Source organism: Candoia aspera, chromosome 5 (genome assembly GCF_035149785.1).
Source record: "Candoia aspera isolate rCanAsp1 chromosome 5, rCanAsp1.hap2, whole genome shotgun sequence".
Classification (NCBI taxonomy): domain Eukaryota; kingdom Metazoa; phylum Chordata; class Lepidosauria; order Squamata; family Boidae; genus Candoia; species Candoia aspera.
In genome coordinates this window covers 111,435,548-111,462,544 of record NC_086157.1, presented here as the reverse complement: position 1 = coordinate 111,462,544, position 26,997 = coordinate 111,435,548, and the positions used below count along the sequence as shown (strand labels likewise).

Sequence of the window (26,997 nt, the reverse complement as noted above, 5' to 3'; positions counted from 1 at the left end):
CATCATGCGACAAGCTGGCCTTGAGGAATCCAAGGCTGGAGTTATAATCGCTGGAAGAAACATTAACTATCTCAGATATGCAGATGATACCACTTGGATGGCTGAAAGCGAAGAGGAACTGAGGAGCCTTATGATGAAAGTGAAAGAAGAAAGTGCGAAAGCTGGCTTGCAGCTAAACCTAAAAAAAAACCAAGATTATGGCAACCAGCTTGATTGATAACTGGCAAATAGAGGGAGAAAATGTAGAGGCAGTGAAAGACTTTGTATTTCTAGGTGCAAAGATTACTGTAGATGCTGACTGCAGTCAGGAAATCAGAAGACGTTTAATCCTTGGGAGAAGAGCAATGACAAATCTCGATAAAATAGTTAAGAGCAGAGACCTCACACTGACAACAAAGGTCCACATAAAAGCAATGGTATTCCCAGTAGTAACGCATGGCTGCCAGAACTGGACCATAAGGAAGGCTGAGAGAAGGAAGATAGATGCTTTGGAACTGTGTGTAATGGTTCCCTGTTCTAAAACACCATCAGACTCATGAGTAGGAATTCAAAGATACCTGATTTATTAAAGAATAGTATGCAGGATCACAGAGAAAGCTGAGAATGATGAAAGTGCGCCAAATGCAAACTAAAAACCCTCGGTGCAAATGAAATCCCTCCCCCCGTAGAATCTTCTCAAGTTCACAATCCCAGGTGCTCCTAACGGTTTCTGATGGTCTGCGGGAAAAGTCCTTGAACAGAGAAAATAACCCAAACACATTCCATTGTACTGATTTCACATACAGAGGTTGGTACAAGGTCTCACAGTAGCTCCCTCCCAAAAAGAAACGCGCGTCAGCGCCATGGCATGTGAAATGTTACGATGTATAAACTACACTGAATCAGTGAACATGACATACTGCCCCCCAAAAATGAAGAATACATTAAGCGGCAGGCTTCAAAGGATAAGCAAGGTGGAAATGGTTAACTAAATCAGGAGTGTTAACATGGTGGGCAGACACCCATTCAGGATGAGGAAAGTGTTTCCATCGGACCAGATACTGCAGGGTGCCTTGAAGCTTGCGAGAATCAACCATGTCCTTGACTTCAAAGTGTTGTTGGCTGTCAATCATAATTGGAGCAGGAGGAGGAGATTGAGGGTGCCAACGCGGTGAGTGGTGCACAGGCTTAAGCAAGCTGCAATGGAAAACAGGGTGCAAGTGTTTCAAATTATGAGGCAGTTCCAATTTAACAGTAACTGGATTGACAAGTTGAACAACAGGAAAAGGACCAATGAATTTGGGAGCAAGTTTTTTAGAGGGTTGAGGTGATTTGATAAATTTAGTAGATAGATACACCTGATCCCCAACTTTGAAGTCGTGTTGTAAAGAACGATGCTTATCAGCTTGAGACTTGTAAGCAGCCTGGGCATCAGCCAAAGCTTGTTGAATTACTGGCCAGGAATCAGACAGTTTAACAGTCCAGTCAGACGCAGAACATGTTTGGGAAGGGGGCTGTGGCAGTTCAGGGATGGGAACAAAGTTGTGACCAGAAACCACGCGAAAAGGGGTTTGTCTGGTACTTTGATGCACAGCATTGTTGTAAGCAACTTCAGCAAAAGGTAACAACTCCAGCCAATTGTCCTGATGGTAGTTTATGTATGCTCTAAGAAACTGTTCAAGAGTGGCATTTAAAATCTCAGTAGAACCGTCAGTCTGTGGATGGGATGATGTGGACAGTGCTTGTTTAGTGTCAATCAATTTTAAAAATGATTTCCAAAATTGGGAGGTAAACTGTGTGCTGTAGCCAGAAATTAAATGGGAGGGACTGCTGTGGAGGCGGTAGATGTAGTGCAGAAATAGGTGTGCTAATTGTGGGGCTGACGGGATGGATGCACATGGAATGAAATGAGCTTGTTTAGAGAAAAAATCCTTTACAACCCAAATGACAGTTTTCTTCTGACTTGGAGGTAGGTCCACAATGAAATCCATAGAAATCTCGTCCCAGGGGCGGGATGGGCTGGCCACTGGCTGTAAAAGCCCCTGTGGTTTCCCCACTTTTCGTTTTGACATGGCACAAACAGGACAGGAAGGAACATAGTCTTTTACATCACGTCTTAAGGTTGGCCACCAAAATTGACGGCGAACCAAATGCAAGGTTTTGACAAAACCAAAGTGTCCAGCAAGTTTATCATCATGGGAATGCTGCAAAACATCAGCTCTTAAAGTTTCAGGCACATAAAGGCGGTGTTCCACCCACGCCAGACCATTTTCAAAAGAAACATTGTCTCTATTAGCTAGCAACCAAGTGTCAGATTTCAGTGCCCGGAGAAAGTCCTTCTGTAACTGACAAGGAACTTGCACTTTCCGCTTCCCAGACTGAGCTGGGGGCGGGGTTGCCTGCACACGGGTCTGGCTCCGAGTGACAGCAGCCAAGTCCAGTTGTGGTTCAGTGAGAACAGTCCCAACCACATCTGCCACCTGGTCAAGGTCCTGAGGTAAACGTGACAAAGCATCGGCCAGGAAGTTTTTCTTTCCCGGAATAAATTTTAACTGGAAGTTAAAGCGACTGAAAAACTGAGCCCAGCGAATCTGTTTAGGGCTGAGACGTCATGGGGTGCAGAGGGCTTCCAAATTCCTGTGATCGGTCCAAACCTTGAAAGGGCATTTAGCGCTTTCTAGGAGATGGCGCCAGGTTTCTAAAGCTGCTTTTACAGCAAACGTCTCCTTTTCCCAAACATGCCAACGGCGTTCTGTTTCAGAAAATTTCCTGGATAGATAAGCGCAGGGTTTTAAGCGATTTTCTGAATCCCTTTGTAACAAAATAGCCCCAATAGAGGAGTCAGAAGCATCAACTTGGACCACAAAGGGGCGTTCAGGATCAGGGTGCTGCAGAATAGGCTCAGCAGTGAAAAGGGTTTTTAATTTCTCAAATGCTGCCTGGCATCCAGGCATCCAATTCAGCACTGCCCCAGGGTTTTTTACTTTGCATGTCTCCCCCAAGCCCTTGGTACAGAGTAAATCAGTGAGGGGCAGAGCCATCTCAGTGAACTCCTGGATGAATTGCCTATAGAAATTACTGAACCCTAGGAAACTTTGTAATTGCCTCCGGGTGCAGGGACATTCCCAACTTAGAATCGCCTGAATTTTTGCAGGGTCCATTTCTATACCCCAGTCAGACACTCAATAGCCCAGATAGAGTTGACTCAGACCAGTCAGTGATTTTCCCAGCCAGAGCTTTAAACTCTAGGGCGTAATCAGCTACTGACAGTTGGCCCTGGGTAAGATCCTTCAGCGCCTTCTTAGCTCTTGCCTTGGCCAGAGGATCTTCAAAATGCAGCTTTAACGCCCCCATGAAATCATCGAAATAATCAAGTGCAGGGGAGTCAGCATCACTTAACTGAACATACCAGTCAGCCCCTCGACCCTTCAACTTGGTGGCAATGGCAGTTATTTTAGCCTCTTCGGAAGGGAAGCATGCCCCAAACTGCCTCATATAACTTTTAGCATTAGTTAAAAAGGAAGATAACCTTGTTGGATCCCCATCAAACTTGACAGAAAAGTCTCTCACTCCACCTCCGGTTGGAGTGGAACCAGCAGGTGCTTGAGTGGTTTGGCCCCAGGTTACAGTAGCTTTCCCTTTTCGGGATGGGGATACTGATGGCTGGGCTCTGCAGGGTGGAGATTCATCCTGGAGCCGTCTCCAGCCCTGCTCCGCCGGCGGTCTGGGTGGGACGATGGGGGATGGTTGCGGGAATCTGGGATCTCCTCCGTGTCTCCCCTGCCCCTCCAGTGACAAAGACAGGTTTTTCAACATGTACTCCATCAATTCTATTTTGGCTTCCACCACTCTTAGTCTCTCAGGGGTTCGAGAGTCCACTCTCCTTCGCGTGCCCGGTTTCCTCTCAGTTGACACCGTAGTAGATTCTTTGTCTGGGGTTAGCAGGAACTGATACTTCCAGGACGTCCCTGACATCCCTGGTTGGGGTTTCCCCACTTCATCCAAGGTGATCAACTCTGCGAGCAATTCGCTGGGTGCCGGTTGCTTTGGCTCTTCCCCGTTGTCAGATTCTTCTGCATCAGAATTGGAATTTGATTCATCCCTTGACAGGTCTCGGGATTCTGAAGGTTCTGTGGTGAGATTCAGTTCTCTGCTCTTGACCGTCGACTCGGGCATCAAGCTAGCCCTCTCCTCGAGTACCCCGGTCGTGGATTTTGATTCAGCCATCGTTAACTATTTTCCCTCACAAGAGACTGATCTTGGTAGGAGCTAACTGTACAACTTTGGGGATTCTCAGCTTTATGTAATGGTTGCCTATTCTAAAACACCATCAGACTCATGAGTAGGAATTCAAAGATATCTGATTTATTAAAGAATAGTATGCAGGGTCACAGAGAACGCTGAGAATGATGAAAGTGCACCAAATGCAAACTAAAAACCCTTGGTGCAAATGAAATCCCTCCCCCCGTAGAATCTTCTCAAGTTCACAATCCCAGGTGCTCCTAACGGTTTCTGATGGTCTGCGGGAAAAGTCCTTGAACAGAGAAAATAACCCAAACACATTCCATTGTACTGATTTCACATACAGAGGTTGGTACAAGGTCTCACAGCAGCTCCCTCCCAAACAGAAACGGGTGTCAGCGCCATGGCATGTGAAACGTTACGATGTATAAACTACAATGAATCAGTGAACATGACACTGTGGTGTAGGAGGAAAATTCTGAGAGTGCCTTGGACTGCCAGAAGATCGAACCAGTCCATCCTCCAGGAAATCAAGCCAGACTGCTCACTTGAGGGAATGATATTAAAGGCAAAACTGAAGTACTTTGGCCACATAATGAGAAGACAGGACACCCTGGAGAAGATGCTGATGCTAGGGAGAGTGGAGGGCAAAAGGAAGAGGGGCCGACCAAGGGCAAGGTGGGTGGATGATATTCTAGAGGTGACGGACTCGTCCCTGGGGGAGCTGGGGGTGTTGATGACCGACAGGAAGCTCTGGAGTGGGCAGATCCATGAAGTCATGAAGAGTCGGAAGCGACTGAACGAATAAACAACAAACCAAACCTTAAAAAAACAAAACAAAAAATAAAAAATTGAGGTATGTGCAAAACCTACAAGAGGTTCCAAGAATAGAATATGCCAGAGAGATCTGGGACATTTCATTTCTCCCCCAGACTATTCCAGTTGGGATTTTCTGGGTTGGCTTGATGATTTTCTGCAAATTTGCCTGCTGAACTGCAAATGGTTCAACAATATACACCTGTTTCAAGGGGAAGACTCTGTCTGGAATACTGAGAGTCACATCTGGTTTGCATGGTCAACTTGTGGAACATCCCAGAAACTCTGGATGGGCATGATCTGCACGAGGAGGAGACATTTTTGCACATCCCTGCTTACTTTCAGGTTTTTAATTACAGATTTTACTCTCATTAGCTGCCTGGCCTGCTTTCTATGGAAAAACAGGATATAAACAAAACAAATATAATTACTAAATATTGCATAATGAAGATTGGTTGAAATAGGAGCAATTTTAATTTAAAAAGAAACAAGCCATTCGCTGATAGGTCTTTTGTTGTTCCCAAACCAATTAGGATCAGAAAATTAAGATGGGTCTGAGGACCCAAATCTTTTCCCGAAAGGGATTATCTGGAAGCTGTGAATTTCACAGCAAAATTATTAATCAGGAAAGGTTAAGTGCTGCTCAATATATATGTATTTATATCTATAGCTACAGTATATACACATAAATGTATACACACATGACACATTCATACCTGCATATGTACATAGATTTATGGGATTCATCATACACGAAGGTGAAAAACAACAGACTTGGGAAAAGCCAGGAACTGTTTTTAAAAAGTGCTTTGCAAACTTAAATATTGGGTTAGGATTAGGGTTACAGTTGTAAACTCAGCTCTGTTGGGAGAAGGGGGATAAATCTTTTAATGCAATCTGTCCTCATAACCCCTGGGAAAGAATCAGCCAACGGTAACTAAAGAGAAAACAGATTTTCTTTCTGCAACATCTTGTCCAATGCCACATTAGAAAATTATTTCTTTTCGCCATCGAGATACATCTGGCTGACTGACACTAAACAAGCACGATGTCTTTGGTTAAATGTGATAAAGAATTTTTTTCTGGCAGCGGGAGGTGGCAACATCCAAAGGCAGCTGAATCTGAATTACAAATGGATGAAATACTTATGCATGTTAATTGCTGACGTAGAGGCTTGGTTTACATGCTGTGCTAAGCAATGATGGTTTCCATAAGGATTGCAGAAGGAGTCAAAATTTTGTTCACGCTCCAGGCTAAGCTGAAGCAAACCTTATCATGGCTTAGTGCTGTGTGTGAACACAGTCAGGATTTGGCCACATTTCCCATTTGTTTTCCCCATCTTTCTTTTCAAGCAGTGATAATAACACCAATTCTTAGGATTCTTCTTCCCCACCCAATTTGTTCTGCAGGCTACAGGACATCCAGCAATAGACCTGAATTCTTTTTTCATGCTTGCCTATTCTCAAACTCTAAATAAATATACTGATGATGTTACCTAGTCAGGTAATGAAACGCCTGCAAGCAAACCACCAAGCTCAGAGAGCACCAAGGACTCCACGGTACAAATATATTTTTTAAATCCGTTCAATCGTGTCCAATTCTCGGAGACTGCCTTGCAGTTTTCTTGGCAAGGCTTCTCGTAAGTGGTTTGCCATTGCCTCCTTCCGAGGGCTGAGAGAGATTGACTGGCCCAAGGTCACCCAGCTGGCTTCGTGCCTAAGGCAGGACTAGAACTCACAGTCTCCTGGTTTCTAGCCTGGCGCCTTAACCACTACACCAAACTGGCTCTTATAAATAAATAGCCTTGGGAATAAAGCCTTTTCTCTTCTTCTGCAGCTGCAGAGTTTCTCTTAATCGGTTGCTCTTAAGCTTCATTTTCCTCCCAGTCTATTAGATGTGAGCAGAAACAAAAATCTTTTTATGATGCAGTAAGCTTTAAACGCCCAAAGTATCTAAGTCTTCAGATAAAGTAGTCAAAGGCACAAGGAGAAGAGTGTCTTTGGGCAGAGAACATGTGTTTGTGGTACATGAGTGTGAGACAGAGAAAGGAAGAACGAACAACATTTACCATACTGGAATGACACTTTAATAATGACAAACTGGTCATAATCCTCACAAGTCATTCTCTGTGCTAATTTCAGCGGCACAAATGTTGAAAATCACCACATGAAGTATCTTAACAGCAACTGTGAGGGGGATCGCAGAGGTAAATGTGTCTCAAAAGGGGATCACGAGCAAGAAAATAAAAAATACAGAAATAAAAATAAAAAATTTGAGAACCCCTGGTTTAGAGGACAATTTAAAGCAGGGTTTCTTAAAGTTCATTACCCAAAACCTCTTAACAGAAAGTCCTTTTTACCCAAGGCAGATACAACACTTTAAGTCAATTTAAATGTCCCTGTTGTGATTGGACAATGGGTTCCTGTGTCTTTACCCAAAGAAAAACCACTTTTATCCAATTTTGGGTAATTTGCCCAGGTTTGGAAAGCACTGATTTAGCGAGTGGGGAAGGAGTGTGGCAAAGCTGTTTTACTATCTCTCCATTTACTTCCTTAAAAAATTGCATGTTATTTCCCTGCGTACTATATTGTATTGTATTGTCTTCTTTTGCCTTTCGTTGTATTTCTCCCCTACAGGAGAAAAGCAAGTTTAAAAAAGCGTTGTAGGACAAAATGGTTGGTATTATTTACTCTCATATAGTCATCTATGCTAAATTTGGTTGTGGCTGCTTTGCATTAAAAAACTGCACTGAGTTTTACACGTCTTGGATCTGACATCCTTTAAAGCGCTGACTCACGGTGCAAAAATCTCGGCTTCTAATCAAAACTGCCTTTTTTGGTGCTACCTTTGAGCCGGGGTTCATATTAGCTTACTTACAGGGGCCAGCCTCTATTTTAGTCTCCAGGCATCTTTAAAGAAAAATAATAGTTTTACAAATGGCCAAAATCTTTTGCCAGTTTTGGGAGATCTCGCCTGAACGATCTTGCATAAGAATTTATTTATTTATTCATTCATTCATTCATTCATTCATTCAATTCATATAGCCGCCTGTCTTGGACCAGTGACTCCGGGCGGCTAACAATAATAAAAGCAATCAAACAATTAAAACAATACAGAAAATTAAATATAAATACATCCAAGAGATCTTAAAAACCATTGGTGTCAGCACAACCATGAAACGGGGCTCTTTGCACACTCGGGGCCCCAGGCCCGGGCACAATGCTGAGTTTTCTGCCAGGGATGCCAACACTCTTGCCAGAAAACTCACAAAACCTGTGTCTTTGCCTCTCCAATCTCACCAGTCTTCTGCAGGACGTGTGTGTGTGTGTGCGCGCGCGCATGTGTGTGAAATGACAAAAGCAGTGTTGCACTTTAAGCTATGCCCCTTTTGAACACACAGCATATCACACACATGGACAAAAGATGTGGGGCTTGCATTGCAATGGTGCAACACTACTTGTCTCATTTTGCTGAAAACCCATAATCCTGCAGATGCTCCTGCAAACTCCTTTGCCATGGTGAGGTTTCAGCCGTGATCGACCTGCTTTTAAAAGAGGGATTTTAATTCTGGGATTGTGTGGATGCTATTTTGCGTGGAGGAGAGGAGTGACAGATGTTCGGCCCCAAATTTGCCAGGGGTGGCCTGCATCTGGAAGCATCTTTGCAGTCCCATTTTCTTACCTGTATTTCTGGCACGATGGGGCCTCGCTCGGAACAGGAGCTGGCAAATGCGGTGAGCGGGGTGGGTGAAACCACAGGGTTGGGCCGGGCAAAATTGCTCAGATCGCAGCTGGGGATGTCGTTTTCCTCGTGGCGCATCACGATGGTCTCCATGACGAAGAAATGATTCCAGGGCAACCAGAGGGTGTGGTCTTGAGTGATGAAGGGCGCCCGTTCGAAATGCAGAACGATGGCTATTCCACCATTAGTGACCAGGTCAAAACTGTTGACAGAAATCCAAGATGATTTTTTTATATATAAAAAGAGGGAACCAATACAAATGTAGATTAGCTACCAATGCTAGTGAAGGATGGTGACCTTGTGGTGAAATTTCCCATAAAAAAAAAAGATGGAGTGACTTCTATTTTTGCCAATCAACTGGGTGGATTTGATTTCAAGCACAAATGCATCATACAGCTCTAAAAAAACCCTAAATTAAGAAAAATATTTTCTATTTTCTTTTACAAAGGAGTAAAAATAAGTGATGCTTCCTAAAGAAAGCATCTTCACAGACTGAAAGCTACAGACCAGTGTTTTTCAACCATGGCCACTTTAAGAGGTGTGGACTTCAACTCCCAGAATTCTCCAGCCAGCATACTGGCTGGGGAATTCTGGGAGTTGAAGTCCACACCTCTTAAAGTTGCTGAGGTTGAAAAACACCGCTCTAAAGAGATCACAGGTAAACCAACAATGGAAACTGGTGTGTGTTTGTCTGTCTTTATGTAGGAAACAGAAATAGGAGTCCTGACTGGCATAAAGGGAGAAGTCTATGCAGGCACTGTTTTTACAGACAACATGCTGGCAACTGTTGGGCAGGATTCTGACCCAGAGGTATGAGCTAAGAAAGAATATGGCGAGGTATGTCTACTTTACAGGCCTGGAGAGAGGACATCCCTAATGTGTGCCTAATTTATTCCTGTCCATTAAATAAAAACAGAGCAAGTGAGCGAGAGAGACGTTGATTCTGCAATTCAAGTAGGAACACGCTAGCTGGTTTTAATAGCCTTGTTTCTGGCTGGCCAGCAAAGTGAAATGCGCTGAAGCCCCCAGGAAGACATTTTTAACAGTTAGTTAGCATTTGGCGAAGTTTGGCCAGCAACTTTAGGCCAGGATGGAGAACTGAACACAGCCGGGGTGGGAATTACAGAAATATATACTGTTTTACATGGTGTGTGCACGTGTGTGTGTGAGAGAGAGTGTGCACCATGTGGAAAATGAAACAGGAGAAGTCATTTATTTAAAGCCACAGTTATTCTTCATTCATTGTTGAGCAGAATTGCCAAGAGCACTGGACTGAACTTGGAAGGGTCTCCAAACTGGCTGGAGAAATGGGAGTCCTCCTAAGACCGCAGGGGAAAGCATCAGTCTCAGGTCAGAGGTGAAAACACAGAGCCTCTGCCAGTATGGGGAATTCAGGTGCTCATCAAAGGTCAACCTCAGCTTCACGGCAGTTACTTAGAGGAACTGAGCAACGAGGAGCCACAGAGAGATAGAGATCTATTAGTGGAACCAAAATAATTCTTGCACAACTCTCCTCCTAGACAAACCTCAGTACATGAATCTGAGATAAGCTGAGATATGGTTCTCAGGCTAGCCCAGTGTTTCTCAACCTCAGCAACTTTAAGATGGGTGGACTTCAACTCCCAGAATTCCCCAGCCAGGATTCCCCACCCATCTTAAAGTTGCTGAGGTTGAGAAACACTGGGCTAGAGATGTTAGTTACAGGTAGTCCTCGACTTATGACCATTCATTTAGTGACTGAAGTTACGATGGCATTGAAAAAAGCGACTTATGACCAGTCTTTGCGCTTACAACCATCACAGCGTCCCTGCGGTCAAGTGATCAAAATTCAGGTGCTTGGCAACCGGCATGTATTTACAACAGTTGCAGCGTCCTGGGGTCACGTGACTGCCATTTGTGAGCTTCGCAACTGGCTTCCAACAAGCAAAGTTAATGGGGGAAGCCAGATTTGCTTAACAACCATGTGATTTGCTTAATGACCATGGTGATTCACTTAATGACCACAGCAAAAAAGGTCATAAAATTGGGCATGGCTCATTGAACGGCCACCTCACTTAGCAACAGAAGTTCTGGTCCCAATTGTGGTCGTAAGTCAAGGACTGCTTGTATGTCAACAATCACTTGACTTGACTCCAGGGCATGAGCGTAGGGCAATGAGCCCATCGGAAGGCGGGGAAGACAAGAAGAATGAAATAAAGATATGGGATTAAGCTACAGTGGGTATAAGAGTAACGTGCACCATTAATGTGGGCAGTTTCATATAGCTTCAGTCTGGTTTACAACAGAGTTTCTATATAAGCTGTTCTTATCCAGCATGTGTCGGAGAGACTGAAGTTAAGTCCAAGCTCAACAGACAAGTTAAGACACGTCAGGTTGGGAAACTGAGATTTATTGCTGAGTCCTGGTCTGGTGGACTCGACCTTATCAGATTATTCTCCGATGAGAATTTTCTGCGCTGTGTTGCCTGCTCCCTGGTTCAAAGCCAGGATCTGCTGCTTAAAAAAAAAAAAGGGTCATTTCTACAACCTGATAAAATGGATTATTCTGTTGGGACGGCAACCTGCTTGACAAAGGAAGGACTATTCTCAAGTAATTAATCAGAATCCCTCAAGGCCCACTTGTTTAAACACACACAGACACAAATACACACAGACTTGTCTTTGCTGCTGTGCTCCACAGATGTTTCCAAAGGGTCGATGCAAAGCATGTCTGTAATGATCACAAGGAACTCCTTTTGTGTAGCAAGGCAGAGCCTTACTAGCCAAAGTCTATACCGATGGAAAGGATTTTGCTAGGAAGCCCAACAGAGGCCTGGATGCAGCTCAGCTGGATGGCCACCAGTTGTTTCTCTCCAGAACAGACTGAGCTTACTCACCCACCAACTCATTTTTAATTGCTCCTTTCTTACTGCACGACCCTTAGAAATGCGCAGCTTCAAATGTCCAAGAATCTATGCTTTCAGTGGGATTAATGAATATAAAACAACAAGCATTCCATAAATATGTGCTATATGCCCAGTGGAGAAATTCCATCTATGTGGGCGCTAAGAGTCGACAATGACTTGATGGCACATAATCAGTGTGCCCATTGCTTATTGGCACATTACCTTTTCACGCATAAGCTCTGGCACTCACCATCGGGATAACTGCTGTTACAGCCCCTAGGCTTAGATTAAATGGAGGCTGTTTTATTATTTAGGAACTCTATTCACAATTGGGCCTTTCTCAAAAGTGTTTTGAAAAACCATTTTCTGATGTATGAATCTTACTAATGGTAAGATTAGTAAGATTCTTACTAATAGGTCATCATCCAAGACCTTGCTGCACGTCCCTCCAAAACATGGAAGCAAGAAAGCAAGGTTAGTCTTCTTTGAGTTGAGCATGACTTCTGGTAACCTCATGGACACATCTGTACTGACAAGTGTTGACCCACTTGGCTTGACAATAGCATGGAAACAGTTTGCCATGATCTTCTTCCAGAATCTTCCCATTACAGCCTGTCTTCTGGAGATTTCCTAATGGGATCCAAGCTGGACATTGCTACGCTATTTGAAATCAGTCAAGGACACACCCAGATCTAGCTGGACCTTGGAAATAAATCCTGGTAACTTTAACCACTGCACCCAACCAGTTCTCTATTCAAATTGTACACCACCCTTTGAATAGATGTTTAGTCTAGAACAAAGTATGTCCCAGGGACATCTGCAGGGGGTGGGCCCAAAAAAATTCAAGATGCTGACCACAACTGCACAAAGCCCAGCAAAAGATGTAAAAAAGAGGTGGGGCTTCAATTGTACAGTTGCAGCTGCCATTTTGACTTTTTATGGCTCCCCGAAGACAGCCCTGATGTGCATTAAAAGATGGAAGAAGATCTGCCTTTTTCTCACCATCTTTAAGCAACCCTCGTAGACATCTGGTACACTCCCCAATGCAGTCATGTGCACCATGATGTCATCATGCCAATGATGTGAACTGTGTAATTTCTGGGGAGTTGACAACACAAACATAGCATCATTCTTGCCTGCACAGCAGATACCTATGCCGTCCTGGTTAGGACATGCATCTTCTGGTTAAAATATTAAAACGTACAGATGGAATTTGCCCTAAGGGTATTTGGGCCTGTGCCAACAGACAAGGAGAGAAGAAAATCTGATGGTTGTTACCCAAATCTGGAAGCCAATCTTGACTTCCTACAATTCAAGAAAAGAGATCCATCTACCTGCCATCTTGTCTGCTGATGGTATAGCCAAAAAGGGGGTTATTGACAAAGCTGATGTTTACGCCAACCAGAGGGGTTCCATCTGATGTCATCACCTGCCCACGAATCACACAAGGGTGCCTGCATGGAAGTTTAAAAAAAAAAGGTTGAAAGAATTTGCTAAAATGAGGAAAATGCTTTGCAAGTGACGAACATGGACTCATGACACTGTGCCAGTTTGGACTAATCAAGACCCTTAGTTTCAACCCCTCTACCATCATCAATTGCTTCTTGGCTAGTTACCACTGGCCAGCTGCTGGGCCTCAACCTCTGAGACGGGCTTCAGCAGATTTTTGCATGCAAGGTATCCTAAGGTCCTTATGTTCCCACCAATGTCACATTCAGTTCTGCATGCTCAGTTCAGATTCCTTGTGTGTGCAGGTAGTCCTCACTTAACAAACACAATTAAGACCGGAATTTTGGTTGCTAAGCAAAGCAGTCATTAAGTGAATCTGACCCGATTTTATGACCTTTTTGCAGCAGTTGTTAAGTGGATCACCGTGGGCATTAAGTGAACCACATAGTTCTTAAGCAAATCACGTGGTTCCCCATTGATTTTGCTTGCCAGAAATCAGCCAGGAAGGACGAAAATGGCTATCATGTGACCTTGGGATGCTGCAACAGTCATAAAGGTGAACCGGTTGTCAAGCTCCCAAATCATGATCATGTGACCGTGGGGATGCTGCAACAGTTGTAAGTGTGAGAACTGGTTGTAAGTCAAGTTTTTTCAGCACTGTCATAAGTCTGAATTGTCACTAAACAAATGGTTGTTAAGTGAGGACTACTAACTTCAATTCAATTTTTCAGGCAGGGCTCGGGTAGTCTCTTGCCTGTAACCCTGAACAGCTGCTACTGGACCAATGTAGACTGCAGCATCATGGATTAACTACCTTTAGATGTTGGTCTTCAGAACTCCCTTCTTGTTTGCACTTCATCAAAAGGCAATTGTAACATTGAAATGAACATCATATAATATACAGCAAAAGAGAAAGAAGAGTAAAGGAGAGAAAAAAGCATATCTAGGCTAAACTTGGGTTGTGGGTCTAAAAAGACTAAACACTGAAGTCTTCTATGGATGGATGGATGGATGGATGGATGGATGGATGGATGGATGGGGAAGGAAGGAAGGAAGGTTGGTTCATCTTTCTTTTGCAGAAGAAAATGCTTGTTTCTCATCCCAACATCCCAATTAGGGCAACCTGAAGAGCTTGGTGCAGCTGGCCTTGGTGAGCTTGTGGTCATGGGCCCTGCAGCCTCAATTTAGGACCAACCAACGACCAGAATAAGCCAGCTTGTTGCTTCAATTGTCTTCCCATTTTATTGAGCGAAACTAGATCTCTCCAATTTAGCATTGTCTACATGCGTAGACTATAGCTTCCATGAGCCATGTGGCTGAGGAACGATGGAAACTGGGGTCCACTCCCTATGGCCAGCACCAGGTGAGGGAAGGCCCAAGAGACCAATTGTCAGAGATAAGAATGCTTCCAAGGTCCTTGGCTTGTTGGAAAATTGGAGCAGAGCTTGCACCAGAATGCCAACCTTCCTGGAATGAACCTTAGAGTTTCATTCCCCAAATCTGGTCCTCCTATCCCAGGGTTTCTCAGCCAGGCTTCCATGGAACCCTGGGAGCCTGTGAGAGGTCGCTAAGGGTTCCCTGGGAGATCATGATTTATTGAAAAAAATATTTCAAGTTCAGGCAACTTCACATTGAAGAGGTAAGTTTCATTCTTTATTTTCATTTTAAGAGCACTGTTAATGCATCTATACAGGCCTGCACACGAAACGAATAGAACCATTTTGTAATGTCTGGCCTCTATTTGAGCCTGAATGGGCAGGGGTTCCCCGAGGCCTGAGAAATATTTCAAGGGTTCCTCCAGGGTCGAAAGGGTGAAAAAGGCTGTCCTTTCCTGTTACATCTTTAGGTCTAGCATGGGCTTAGTGTCTTGGCCAGATTGTAGTTCATTTATTAATTCTGTTTACACATAAAGTCTTCAATACTTTACCTTTAGAAATGCAGTTTGCAGGACCAGTTCCTAATGGATGCAAACAGCAGGATCAAAAGGGGATGTTTTCCTAGTGCAACTTCTGCCTGTCTGGAGGACTGGTTTATATACGTAAATACTCTTGTGGAGACACACTTTCTCACATACACCACATACTAACTGGGAATGTCCTCAGTTTTCGTATTTAATGTGCAGAAAGTCTGTTTTTATGGGGAAATATTTAAATATGCAAAGAGTTTCTCATACTGCCTTTGGTTTGGATGCATTTGGGAACCTGACAATCGTTGCCAGATGTGCTGAGATACTTCTGTATCAGGGGAACTCAAAGGCATCAAGTCCAAGGGACAAAGGTATTTGCACTCTTAAATGCCAAAATGAAAGGGCGCTGCGGCACTCACTCTGTTTCAATCTACAAGAGAACGTGGCAGCATCTTCAGTGGAGTTTCTCTAACCAAGGTTGGCGATATCTGAAGCAAAACTGTGTGGGTGTGTGGAAAACCTCAAAAGGAACAATCAGTGGGAGAAAGGCAATGGATGTGTGTATGCCTACAAGTTGGTGCGTGCATAAGGCAAATTCCACACAACGTGAAGCCCCACATCCTGGACACATGAATCATGCAGCTATGTACATAAACAATGGTGAACAGTTATATGTGTGCTCAAGGATCTACGTTATTTGCTAGATTTCTACCACACCTTTCTTTCAGGATCTCAAGGCAGCATACAGTATAGGGTGTTCCCTCCTCTCATTTTTCTCCATCACCACCACCCTGTAAGGTAGATTGGGCTAAGGTAGAGGGAATGGCTCAAAGTCCCCTTGGGAGCTTCCATGGCTAATGGGGGACTAGACCCTGGGTCTCCCCTCTCCTACTCCAGCACCTTCTCCACTGAATCATCCTGGGTCTTGGGCTGAGAGGGAGGGACCGGTTCAAAGTTCCCCAGGGAGCGTCCATGGCTGATGGGGGACTATTCTGATGGTCTTCCATTCCTAGTCCAGCACCTTCTGCATTGCCCCATACTGCTCTTGGGCTGACAGGGCAGGACTGGCTCGAAGTCAGCCAATGAGCTTCTCTGGTTGAGGGGGGAGTAGAAGCTAGGTCTCCTAGTACTGCACCACTAAACCACAATTTCTTGGGCTGAGAAGGGGATTGACAGCCCCATGACATAGACCACACCAGGAAATCAGCTCCACAGGAAGGCTAAAACTACTTTTATTGAGATGGGCTAGAATAACAGAATCTTGCAAGTCTGATTGTGCTAGACCTTCTACTCCCCTTATACTCCAGTGAATCAAGGAGGTGTCTGCCTGAGCCACTTCCAAAGGTTGCCTTGCTTCCCAGGACTTAAATAATGTTTCATCCCTCTTTGTCTAGGTAGTAGTTCTTGCATATTTCCATCAAGGTCATCTACCTTATTCTCTGCAGGGAGTGACCCAAAAGCCCCCAGGAAGCTTCTATGGCTGAGAGGGAACTAGAACTGGGGTCTTCCTGACACCAGTCCAAGGCTGTCAAGCAGAAGTGACTGAACAATGCGGGGATAGTATGACCTGCACATAAAGGTCACATCAAGCATTCTCTGAAGGTAAAAAAACCAGCACACAGAAGCCAGGTTGGACTAGAGTCTGCCCCTAGAATGAGCTAGTTTAATTAGGAAAGATGCAGAGATGAATCACCTACACTTTGAAGTAGGTTAATTGAGTTTATCATTTTATTCTCTTCTCCGTGTAGACCATCCCTAAATGAAAGAATTATGGGATAGCCCAGAAATATCTGTACTTGATTGAAGGGAGTGAAGAAAGATGAAAAATTATAGAGCAATTAAGTCCTCCACATTGTCTTTCATTTCCCCCCAAGTGATTAAATTTGCCCCTTTTGGGAAAATCAATTAACACTGTGCCTTGTAAACATCTGGTCTCTCTTAGGTCACCCTGTCCTTTCTAGAGGCAAAATGGTCTACACACAATGCACCGAGCCCCACAGGAACCCAGTTAATGTTAATTTAGTCAGCCATTTCCTTCAGAAGACCTTGGTCTAAATGCAATTATGTTCCCAAACAAGCTAAGTGGTGCTGCAAAAACCTTCTCAGGTCTGTCCAGGAACATTTCTTGAAATATGTCTATAAAATTATCTCCTCTGCTAATAGGAGCATTCTAGTCCTGCCAATATGAAATTAGTATTAGGTAATTTAGCAAATCCACTGATTTAGCTTTTTAACAGAAGAGTTAGCAGTTCACTGAATTAGGAACATCTTAAGAATTTGTCTGCTTTTTGAAGTTATTCTGGAAATTGTTGGATGCTGGGAAACTGGAAAGACCTCACACTGCAAATATATACTCTCCATTTTTAATCAGTTCCTCCCAGAGGCTTTTTTCCACATCTTTGGGGATTTCTTAAAATTTGATAGTTCACTACTACATTAAAAAAAAAGTAGAAAATAATTTAGGCATGCAGTAATTTTAAACTGTCATATTACCAAGCAATGCATAATTCACAGGAAGATTAAATTAATGCCCCTATTTTTCCCTTGGGAGAAATAGAAAGTCCCGTGCCAAGTAAAAGCAGCATTGAGTTCATCGTCCACAATCATCCAAGATGAAAATTCCCATGCTCTACAAGACATTTTGCACAATCAGTCAAAAACGTAACTGAACTTGCAGGGTAGGAAATGAAACAGGAAGGAATAGCAGTCCTTAAGCTGACGCACAACTTTTTGTTGTAAAGGAATAGCAAATGCTTTAATTCTTAATTAAGCATGTCTATACCACACTGAGGATGCTGAAGTGTCTTGCAGGTCTCAATCTGGTCTCTCCACCAAATCAGATCAGCCAAAGTAATGGAGGGACAAGGCTATTGAAGAACCCTTTGTTCAAACCTGACCTCGGTGGGTCCTCAGTCCTAGGTTTCCCTGAACAATGTAGGGTTTTTGCTTCTGATCTGCTAACAGGATTTTTTAAAAACTTGGATTTCACATCCCGCTGGTTGTACCCACTGCTCTGCTAAACCCATGGCATGCTGATCAATCAAGACTACCATCGATCAGTCAAGCTACCTTTGGCTCCAAGAATATTTTTCAGTTTGTGTAGCAGTTGTGCATTATTTCGCAACCCAACCTCCCTTGTGGGCCTCTGGACACTCCCATTTCTGTCACACCAAGTCTCCTTGATGGGAGGGCCAGATATGAAAGAATGAACTAGTTGAAGATGCAGATTAGCAGCCTTCACAAGAGGCTGGTAATTACTGGCAGCATGATCAACATGCAAAGGGGTCTAGAGGCTGCATTTCATTTCATTTCATTTGGCTACAGCAGAGAGCGGTGAGAATGGAAGAGGGCAATCAGTCAACACTCTTAAAAATCCAGCTGTCTCCCTGAATCCTACAAGTAAAAAGAGGCAGGGCTTCAACTGTGTGGTTGAGGCCAACATCTTAATATGTCTGATTGTCCCTGAAGACAATCCTGGACTCCGAACAACATTTTATTGGGGGTGCCATAAAGGTTGTCAATAGGATTCCCATCGGTCAGGAACTGAGGCTGGCCCAAGGCCTTCTAGGACACTCACATTGGAAGAAAGGCTTAAAACACAAAGCTCCCGACCCACATCTCCATGTCTCTGGTGCTTCACTGCACTTGTTCAACTCTCCCCTAGAAAAATTTTATATGGGTCAAAAAGTGCTACCTGATACATTTTGCCCTGCTCTGGAGAGCTCTCTCTCTCTCTTGAGCCTTGCATGGCCTCCACTTTCCAGTGTGCTGTTAAAGCTATTTTATTACCCTGAAGTTTGGTAAACTTTCTTCATGTTTTCAAAATCAACAAGTTCTTTCTTCAATTGGGCCTGGCAGTTCACTGTGGATTACAGGTAGTCCTCGCTTAATGACTGTTTGTTTAATGATGGTCCAAAGTTATGACGGCCTGGGAAAAAGCGCTTTACAACCTGTACTCACACTTAAGACTGTTGCAAACCATCACACCCACCTGCGGTCACATGATCGCAATTCAGGCACTTGGCAGCTGGCTTGCATTTATGACCAGTTGCAGCATCCTATGGTCATGTGATCGTGATTTTTGCTGGTTACTGGCAAAAAACATCCATTGGGGAAGCTGGATTTGCTTAATGACCTGTGAGTTGCTTAACGACTGTTGTAAATATGGTCGTGAAATTGGGTCCAGTCACAGGGTGACTCACTTAATGACCACACCACTTAACCAATTTTCTAGTCCCTCTTCTGGTCATTAAGTGAGGACTACCTGTATACTTTTGTGGCTCGAAATTTTTTTAAAAAATATGTATTTCTGCTTTGAACCAGGGATATCCAGAAGGGATAGCCAGGAGGGATAATCAAAAGAGTCTACATGGGGTCTGTGCAATCAAAACCTGGCCTCTTTTGAACAAAGTAAATTAAAAAAGGTGGTGTCTCAATCACACTGACGCCATTTTGACTTTTTAAAGCCCCTCATGGATGCCCCTGCTTTAAACATCCCTGGGAGGAAAACAAACCAATCAAAACCTTTTGCTATCTAAGTTTCTTCTTTCCCTTCCCATTTCTCTGGCAATTTATCCATTTGCTTCAGATCTAAAGGACTGTTCCCAATTATGATGTTTAGTTGCATTATAGACAAAACTTCAGCAAGATAAAAATACAGTTAAAAGTATTGGCCCAAATGCTTCTCAAGAGTTACTTTTTTTTTTTAATTCCCAAGGGCTAAAACAAGAATTTAAAAGACATTATAGAAAACTGTCATCAAGGGATGCCAAGATTTACAAAGCACTCATCCAAAAGGAAAACTGTATTCATCGGTGCACACCGCAAACATATTTTCAACAAGACTCTGTCTTATGCCAGGTAGCTGTGAGACAAAAGGAATGAACGGGGCTCAGCGGAAAAGCCCACCTCAGCAAAAGAGCACCAAAAGATGAGTGTGAAGTTGAAGATGGCGATGGGGATGAAAAATCAGCTCCCCACGATGGATGCAGGAAAGGATATGGCTTGGAATCCACAGAATGGATGGAACAAGGAATGGAAAAGGTGCAGACAAAGAATCAAGAAAGAATGGTGTTTTTTTAAAACACAGACCCACACCTTCTTGGAAGAATGGGACTGGTCACTGATGCACTGCATCCTACCATTTCTTCAACACCCTCACTAGCATCCTTCCTACACCCCTTTTAATCCTCACAGCCATCCTGGGAATCGGAAATGTTGAGAGAAAGAGAGGTTTCCAAGCGATGCCCTGTGAGCTTCATGGCTAAGAGATGATTTGGATTAAAAAGCTAAGCAAGGTCACCGCCGATGGGAGGCCCACAAGAAATCCTACAGCTGAAGGCTAGACTGGGAAGTTGGAAAATATCCCAGAAGAAGGCAAGGGCAGTCATCTTTGTACTGTTGCCAAGAAAACAGGATGGACATGGACTCACATAAGCACCAGGAGTCAATGTTGCTTCAAGGGAGTTTACTTTTAACTTTTGTGTAATCTTACGCTGTGGCCACAGCTCAGGCTGGAAAACTGTTCTAATTCTGATCTTTTGGAAGGTTAAGTGAGGGGGGACAGTACACAGCCAAGGAAAGAGCAACTGCACAACAACTCCCCCTCTTCCACCATAACCTCATCTTCCAGCATACCGGATGGCCAAGGATGACTAGGAATCCCCAAATAACATGGCCAAGAGTCTGGGATCTGCAGTCTAGGCAGGAAATTTTGACGGCTGAGGATGGAGTCCAACCCTTGTCTTCCCAGTTGGTACCTACAACCTCCCTGGGATGGAGGTTGGGCTGAGACAGTGTCTAGCCCCAAACCATCCATCTGGGTCTCCCCACTCCGTTTCTGCACTTTTGATTTTTTTTTCCCTTTAATTCTACACTGCTTGGGACAATGAGTCATTTGTGGATCCTCATCAACGTCTGCATAGAGTGAACTGCAATGAGGACACAGCAAAAACCATGATCGGTGGTGACTCACAAGCATCCCCACTGCAAGGACACCAAGATTACCCAAGACAGCCAGCTAACCCAAGGCAACAGCATGCAAGACCTGCTGTACAACTCCCCCTCTTCCACCATAACCTCATCTTCCAGCATACCGGATGGCCAAGGATGACTAGGAATCCCCAAATAACATGGCCAAGAGTCTGGGATCTGCAGTCTAGGCAGGAAATTTTGACGGCTGAGGATGGAGTCCAACCCTTGTCTTCCCAGTTGGTACCCCCTCCTGGCTGCTGGTCAGGTGAAGATGGCCTGAGGGACCGAGGTCCTGAGGATGAGAGGCTGATACTACTGTCCACCACCAGCATACCCCAAGATGCACACATAGGTTTGTCACCTGGATGAATTGCAATTTTAGATGTCTTGGAACTGCAGAAATGTAGGCACAGCTAGCTGAGTTTCTGAGAATATCCCAAATATCTACTATTCTGGAACTAGGACTGATTCTATCAGGGGCTGGGGTGCCTGCAAGGGCAAAGGGGTCAGAAAAAGGCCAGATGACCTCTGGGACTGCTTGATCAAAGCATGTCCTTTTTTACTTGGGTTGCGACCACCATGGATGCCCCTGATTGCAGCTGATGGAGCCTCCTACTTCATCTCAAACAGTGAATATGATTTTCCTCTTCTTGAGTTGGGAATTCTCTGTATTCCAAAGGAAACCAGTTTGATGACGTCTGCCCCAAGCTTCCTGTAGTAAAAAGGATCAAACCCAGCAGACTCCAATTTGGGTGAAGACATTTTAAGTAAAACAAGCTGCCCTGGCTCTCTTTCAGGCAGACGTGATCTTTAGTTGTTTCGGAATTCAATTAGGCAGAAAGTAATACTGCAGAGGAAAATGGAGATTCCTTGGGAAGTAATAAAACAGATGAAGCACAAGCTCGGTGTATTTCTTGGCTGAAAACATAGAGAAGTCCACCTTCCCCAAATAGCAGCTAGAGGAAGATGTTGAACCGTTCTTTAAAGCACCAAAGCAAGCGTGGAGTTTTTATGCATTCAGCTTTTATAACCCTCCATTAATGATGCCACCAGAGTTGGCATGATAGTTTTTGCAATATATTCCAAAATGCACTGGAATTAGCAGCTGGCGTCCTCAGGTGGGTGCCATGCTGCCTCTCTCTTGATCCTCCTGTGGATCTGCTTCAAGGCTTCATTTGTTTATTTTAAATATTTTTTATCCCATTTTTCTGCTTTATAAGCACCACAAGCCACCTTCCCCCCCCACCATCCAAGACCAATCACAGCTGGCAGTAATGATTGCAGCTCTTCTTGATGTGTCTGTGTCTCCTTTCATTGCACTTCACTTAATGCTAATGCATATGGGTGGGGTGGGTTTTTTCCCTCCCCTCATTGTTAAAAGTAATTGACCTGTTGTTAACAGTGGTTTTATAGCTAAAACAGCAATACAGCCAACTGTTTGATGACCTGCATGCGTGAAACAGAATCTAAAGACCAAATGTATCTTTTCATCACCTCCAAAAGGACTTCACTGCAACTGTTTTCCCCCTTTGGACACACTGTGATGTCTCCCTCTTCAAAGCCACAACTTTCCCATTAGTCCTCTACGGGTGTGAGGAGACCTTTCTGGAAGAAAACCATTGTCACTGCCAACCGGGAATCCAAAACACAATGGAATGTCTCATTTTCTGCTTTGACAGGAGATCTGGATGGAAAAGCAAGACTTGTGAAGAAGATTTTATTTATAAGCAGGTTTCAGATGTGAACTGCAGTTAAATTCTTGCCCAGGGACATGACACTATTATTTAGTGTTTTTATATTCACCATGGTGGATAATGCTTGTAAGCCACCTAAATCAAGGAACATAGGAAGATGGAAGGCCAAAAAAAAAAACTAGTTGAGAAGAATAGTTTCTGGGGAAAATGAGCCTTGAGCGGGTCTGTGTGCATGAGATCCTGATGGGGTTCCTACATCACTCTGATCCACAGTGTTGATTTGGCTTACCTTGTTGTGGGAAGCCAACTCACAATCATGGTTTGTGGTCTAGTGCACTGGGTGAACTCAGCCAACTGCTGATCTATTCGATAAACAGTGGTTACTCAAACTTTGGCTAATGGTGGTGTGAGGACCACCCAATCTTGATATTTGTATCTTTTCAAAATCCCCTTTCTAATGCTAGGAAAGAAAGCTCAAAGCAGATGCTTTGCACAGACTAGGAACTACCAAAAGGGCTGGACTGTAGGTCATCAAACCATTGGCACTGGTTAGAAATCTTGCTGTGGAGCCGTAAGTGTCTGCATTAAGAGGTCAAGAGCAGGCAGTGGGGTGAAACCAATGGCACTTCTATTTTTTTATTTTTGCCCACAAATTAGCTCTTCTCGAAAGGGCGCCAAAGCCCTTCAATGGTCCGAGGGAGTTCAGGTAGGTGAATGACCTGTGAATTTGAATTTCTTACCAAATTATTCTTTGGCTTTCTAATGATCAAGGGGGGTGACAAGGCACCCGAATGTTGTGCGGGTATGACAGAGACCAGGAGAGGGAGGGAAGGAGGGGGTATAAAATGGACGTCCATAAATTCTCTCTACGTGTATAAAAAAGAAGACCTCGCCTTTTAAAAAATATTAATCACCCTACCGTTTTTACAGGTAAGGGGTTGGGATAGGAGAGTCCACCTTGAAATAAGCATCCATGATGACACAGCTGAGCCGGTGAGTCAAATTCCATAGGCAAAGGACACTTTTCCACATCCTCTTGATGAGCTGATGACAAGAGCCCTTGTGCCACTTGATCATCACTTGACTGATTTCCCGGCTAGTATTCCTGCTTGTTTACTTTGCTATCTTCAAGTACTTTTTAGCTGTCTGTCACCATAAGCTCCAGCACATGATACGGCTTCTCAGAATGTCACCCGAGAACCTTCCCCTCTGGAGTGGGAAAGGGTCAATGCAGTGCCATGGAGGGCAAAACGCTTGATTGATTATGTGCTATCAAGTCATTGTCAACTCTTAGCAACCACATAGGTGGATTTTCTCCATGACGATCCATCCCTAACCTGGTCTTTCAGCTCTTCCAACAGAGCATTCCTCACGAATGTGAGTCTATCTACCTTGCTGCTGGTTGTCCTTGTCTTCTCTTTCCTTCCACCTTTTCCAGTATTTGTAATGGGCAGCAAGAATAACCTAGAGGAAGAGGAGGAAAAGCCGCAACCAAAGCAATGGTCAGATAAAGGAAATCTGAGTCTGGAGCCGAAATGTCATTTGAGAAAGCGTCTCAGACGGGACCCTCCCTAGTTCCCATGCAGATAAAGGGAGGGAGGGGGGAAGCGCATTCAGACTTGCAAGATTCTTTTACTGTAACTTTATAATAAAAGTAGTATTAGCATTCATAACTCTGGCTTCCTAGTCTAGTCTACACTGAAGAGCTGACAGCACTGAAGAGATAGGTCTTCTCCAGAGAGATAGGTCTTCTCATAATGTGTCCAAAGTAGGATAATTTGAGCCTGGTCATTTGTGCCTTCAGTGAAAACTCTGGGTTGATTTGTTTGATGATCCATCAGTTTGTTTTCTTGGCTGTCCATGGTACTCTCAGGAGTCTTCTTCAACATCATACCCTTTAGCAACTCTTCCCTCTTCAGACCTTCCTTCCTTGATCCAGGTTCAGAAAGAAAACACTGTTCTCATTGTCTGGATGTTCCTTGTTTTTTCCAGACACTTACGAATTGCAGGGTCTTTCACTGGCAAGCCCCAGTATAAACTCTTGGTTTTGAACTTTCAGACCCATTGGTACAACCTTCTATCTTGGCTTTTTTCCTCGATGTCTTGGGATAGTCCTCTTTGGGTGATTCATGCACCCTCAGAGGCACTTAGCCTCTCTATGGTGGATCCATTTGCTGGCAGTGGGTTGGACTGGATGATCTCCATGGTACCCTTCAATGCTTGTATTTTAGGATTCTATGGCTAAGAGTTTTCTAGACTGGCTCCTAAGCTATGGAATGAGCTCCCTGATCTTAGCACATTTAAGAAGGATTTTAAAACATATTTATCTCAGATTGGGGTACAGTGGGAAAAACTGACCACGGCCTAGACAACATTGTAAAACTATAATCCCTAGGCAGATAACTAGCAGAGTTTTAAATGATATTGTTTTATGAATTTTTACTTAATGGGATTGTTTTGCTGGCAATTTTGTTTTGTTTTTTTTAATTTTTATAGTAATTTGATTAAAAATTACAAAGATAAAAACAAACTAAAAAGAATAAAAAGAAAAAACAGAAAGTGCAGAAAAGAAAAAAAATAGAAAGAAAATTAGAAAAGATAAAATAAGAATATAGTAAAGATAAAGAAAAGAAATATATAAAGAAATGACTTCTCCCTTCATCACAAGTATAAAAATGTTAGCAACTTACTACCTTCTCTTAAAATACAACAAATGATCTCTTCTTCCCATATCTCATCTCTTATCTATAAACAAATCTTAAGGCCTCATCATTTCAGTCCTGATCACCAAAAGCCCATTAAGGGTTACCAGAGAAAACAACCTATTTTGACTTTGATCAAATAAACCAACTTTACATTCCTTCCATTTTGTTGACAATTTTGATAGGGTATGGGATTCCATGTCTAATTGGTTTTGCTGCTTTAGTGACTTTTGTTAGACTGTTATCTTTTATAACTGTATTGAATAAGGATTTGACCTTATTGGCACTCTTTGGCATTCTGATATTCGGTCTTTTGAACTGGTGTTTTTCTACATTCCTAGCTGAAAGGTGCACCCAAAGTAAAGTTGCTGTGAACTACAAAACGACATTTTCATATATATGTGGGGCAGCACTAAGTCTTCCAAATCTTTGCTGGAGCCCACAATTTTCTTTGAAACCCATTCCCACCTTCAGTAACTTGATGTGGGAACGAGGGGTCAAGGAAGCAACACTGCAGGGACCTTGTCCATCCAGTAATTTAAGAAGAAGAGAAGAAAGGTAGGTGCTTTAAGCCAGTTGTTGTAAGTCTCCTTATCTCAGGCAGCATGGGCAATGAAGAATCTGGTGGCTGGGGATTATCAAAGCCATACAACAGCTGCCCCCAGATCAGTGTTTTTCAACCTTGGCCACTTTAAGATGTGTGGACTTCAACTCCCAGAATTCCCCAGCCATCCTGTGCAGTCTCTCTTTCTCCTTCTGTTATTCTGGGCTTTTAGGAGAGTAGGAACAAATCAGTGTCTTTGTATGTTCCCCTTCGCTGTCCTTGCTTAATCAATCCATTCCCACCCCTATGTTTTTCCCCCCCACACTTTGGCACCTTTTTGCACATCTGCAAATCCAGGGTTATTCTGAGTTCACTGATTTCTCTCTCATGTGCAGCTCTTGTCATTTTGGCTACATAAATCACAGCAATCAGAGAACTCAACTGGAATTAGACTCCAGGATAATAGTATTAAATTGGGCTGAGCATAAGGGAAAGGAGGTCTCCTAGATACATGGCTGGTGTTTAGAACAGCCTCTTCAGGGAGAGAAATCATTAATAAAATCATAACATGCAGGCTACAAACTCCTTACGAATCTTTGATTTTCAAGGGAAAAATGCTTATTAAAGCCGAACCTGAAGTGTAATTGGTGTACATCAAAATTAGCTGCGTGCCGTACATTTGCAAATTCATGTACCTACAATCCCAAACATAGCAGGCGGAAATACCACAGGGAACAATTTCCTCTCCCAAATCATCTGAGATTTCTTTCCTGGATAAGACAGAACTTGTTTTCTGTTTTAATTTTTTGGGAAGAAGCCCAGAGCAACGCTCGCTGTCGAAGGTGGTGTTCCTGAGTTTATTTAGTTGCAATGTGCTCTACGTGGGGCTACCCTTGAAGGCCACTCGGAAGCTATAGCTGGCCCAGAATGCATCATCCTGGGCACTGATGGGCATGCCACGTATGCCCATGTGTCACTGCTGCTTTGTGAGCTGCACTGGTTGCAACTGGGCTCCTGGGTACAATTCAAGGTGCTGGTTAGTACCCATAAAGCCCTTTCTGGCTTTA

General features: G+C 43.6%; 1 protein-coding gene across 1 annotated transcript in view; it reads right to left on the bottom strand.

Annotated features, from left to right (window-relative positions):
* TENM4 (teneurin transmembrane protein 4) overlaps positions 1–26,997 on the bottom strand; it is a 445,069-nt gene that overhangs the window by 62,552 nt on the left and 355,520 nt on the right. The window contains exons 18-19 of the mRNA XM_063305935.1: positions 12,997–13,116; positions 8,719–8,980 (exon numbers count right to left, since the gene is read on the bottom strand). Of these exons, the coding sequence (XP_063162005.1) occupies positions 8,719–8,980; positions 12,997–13,116 (382 nt within the window). The remainder of the gene's footprint in view (positions 1–8,718; positions 8,981–12,996; positions 13,117–26,997) is intronic.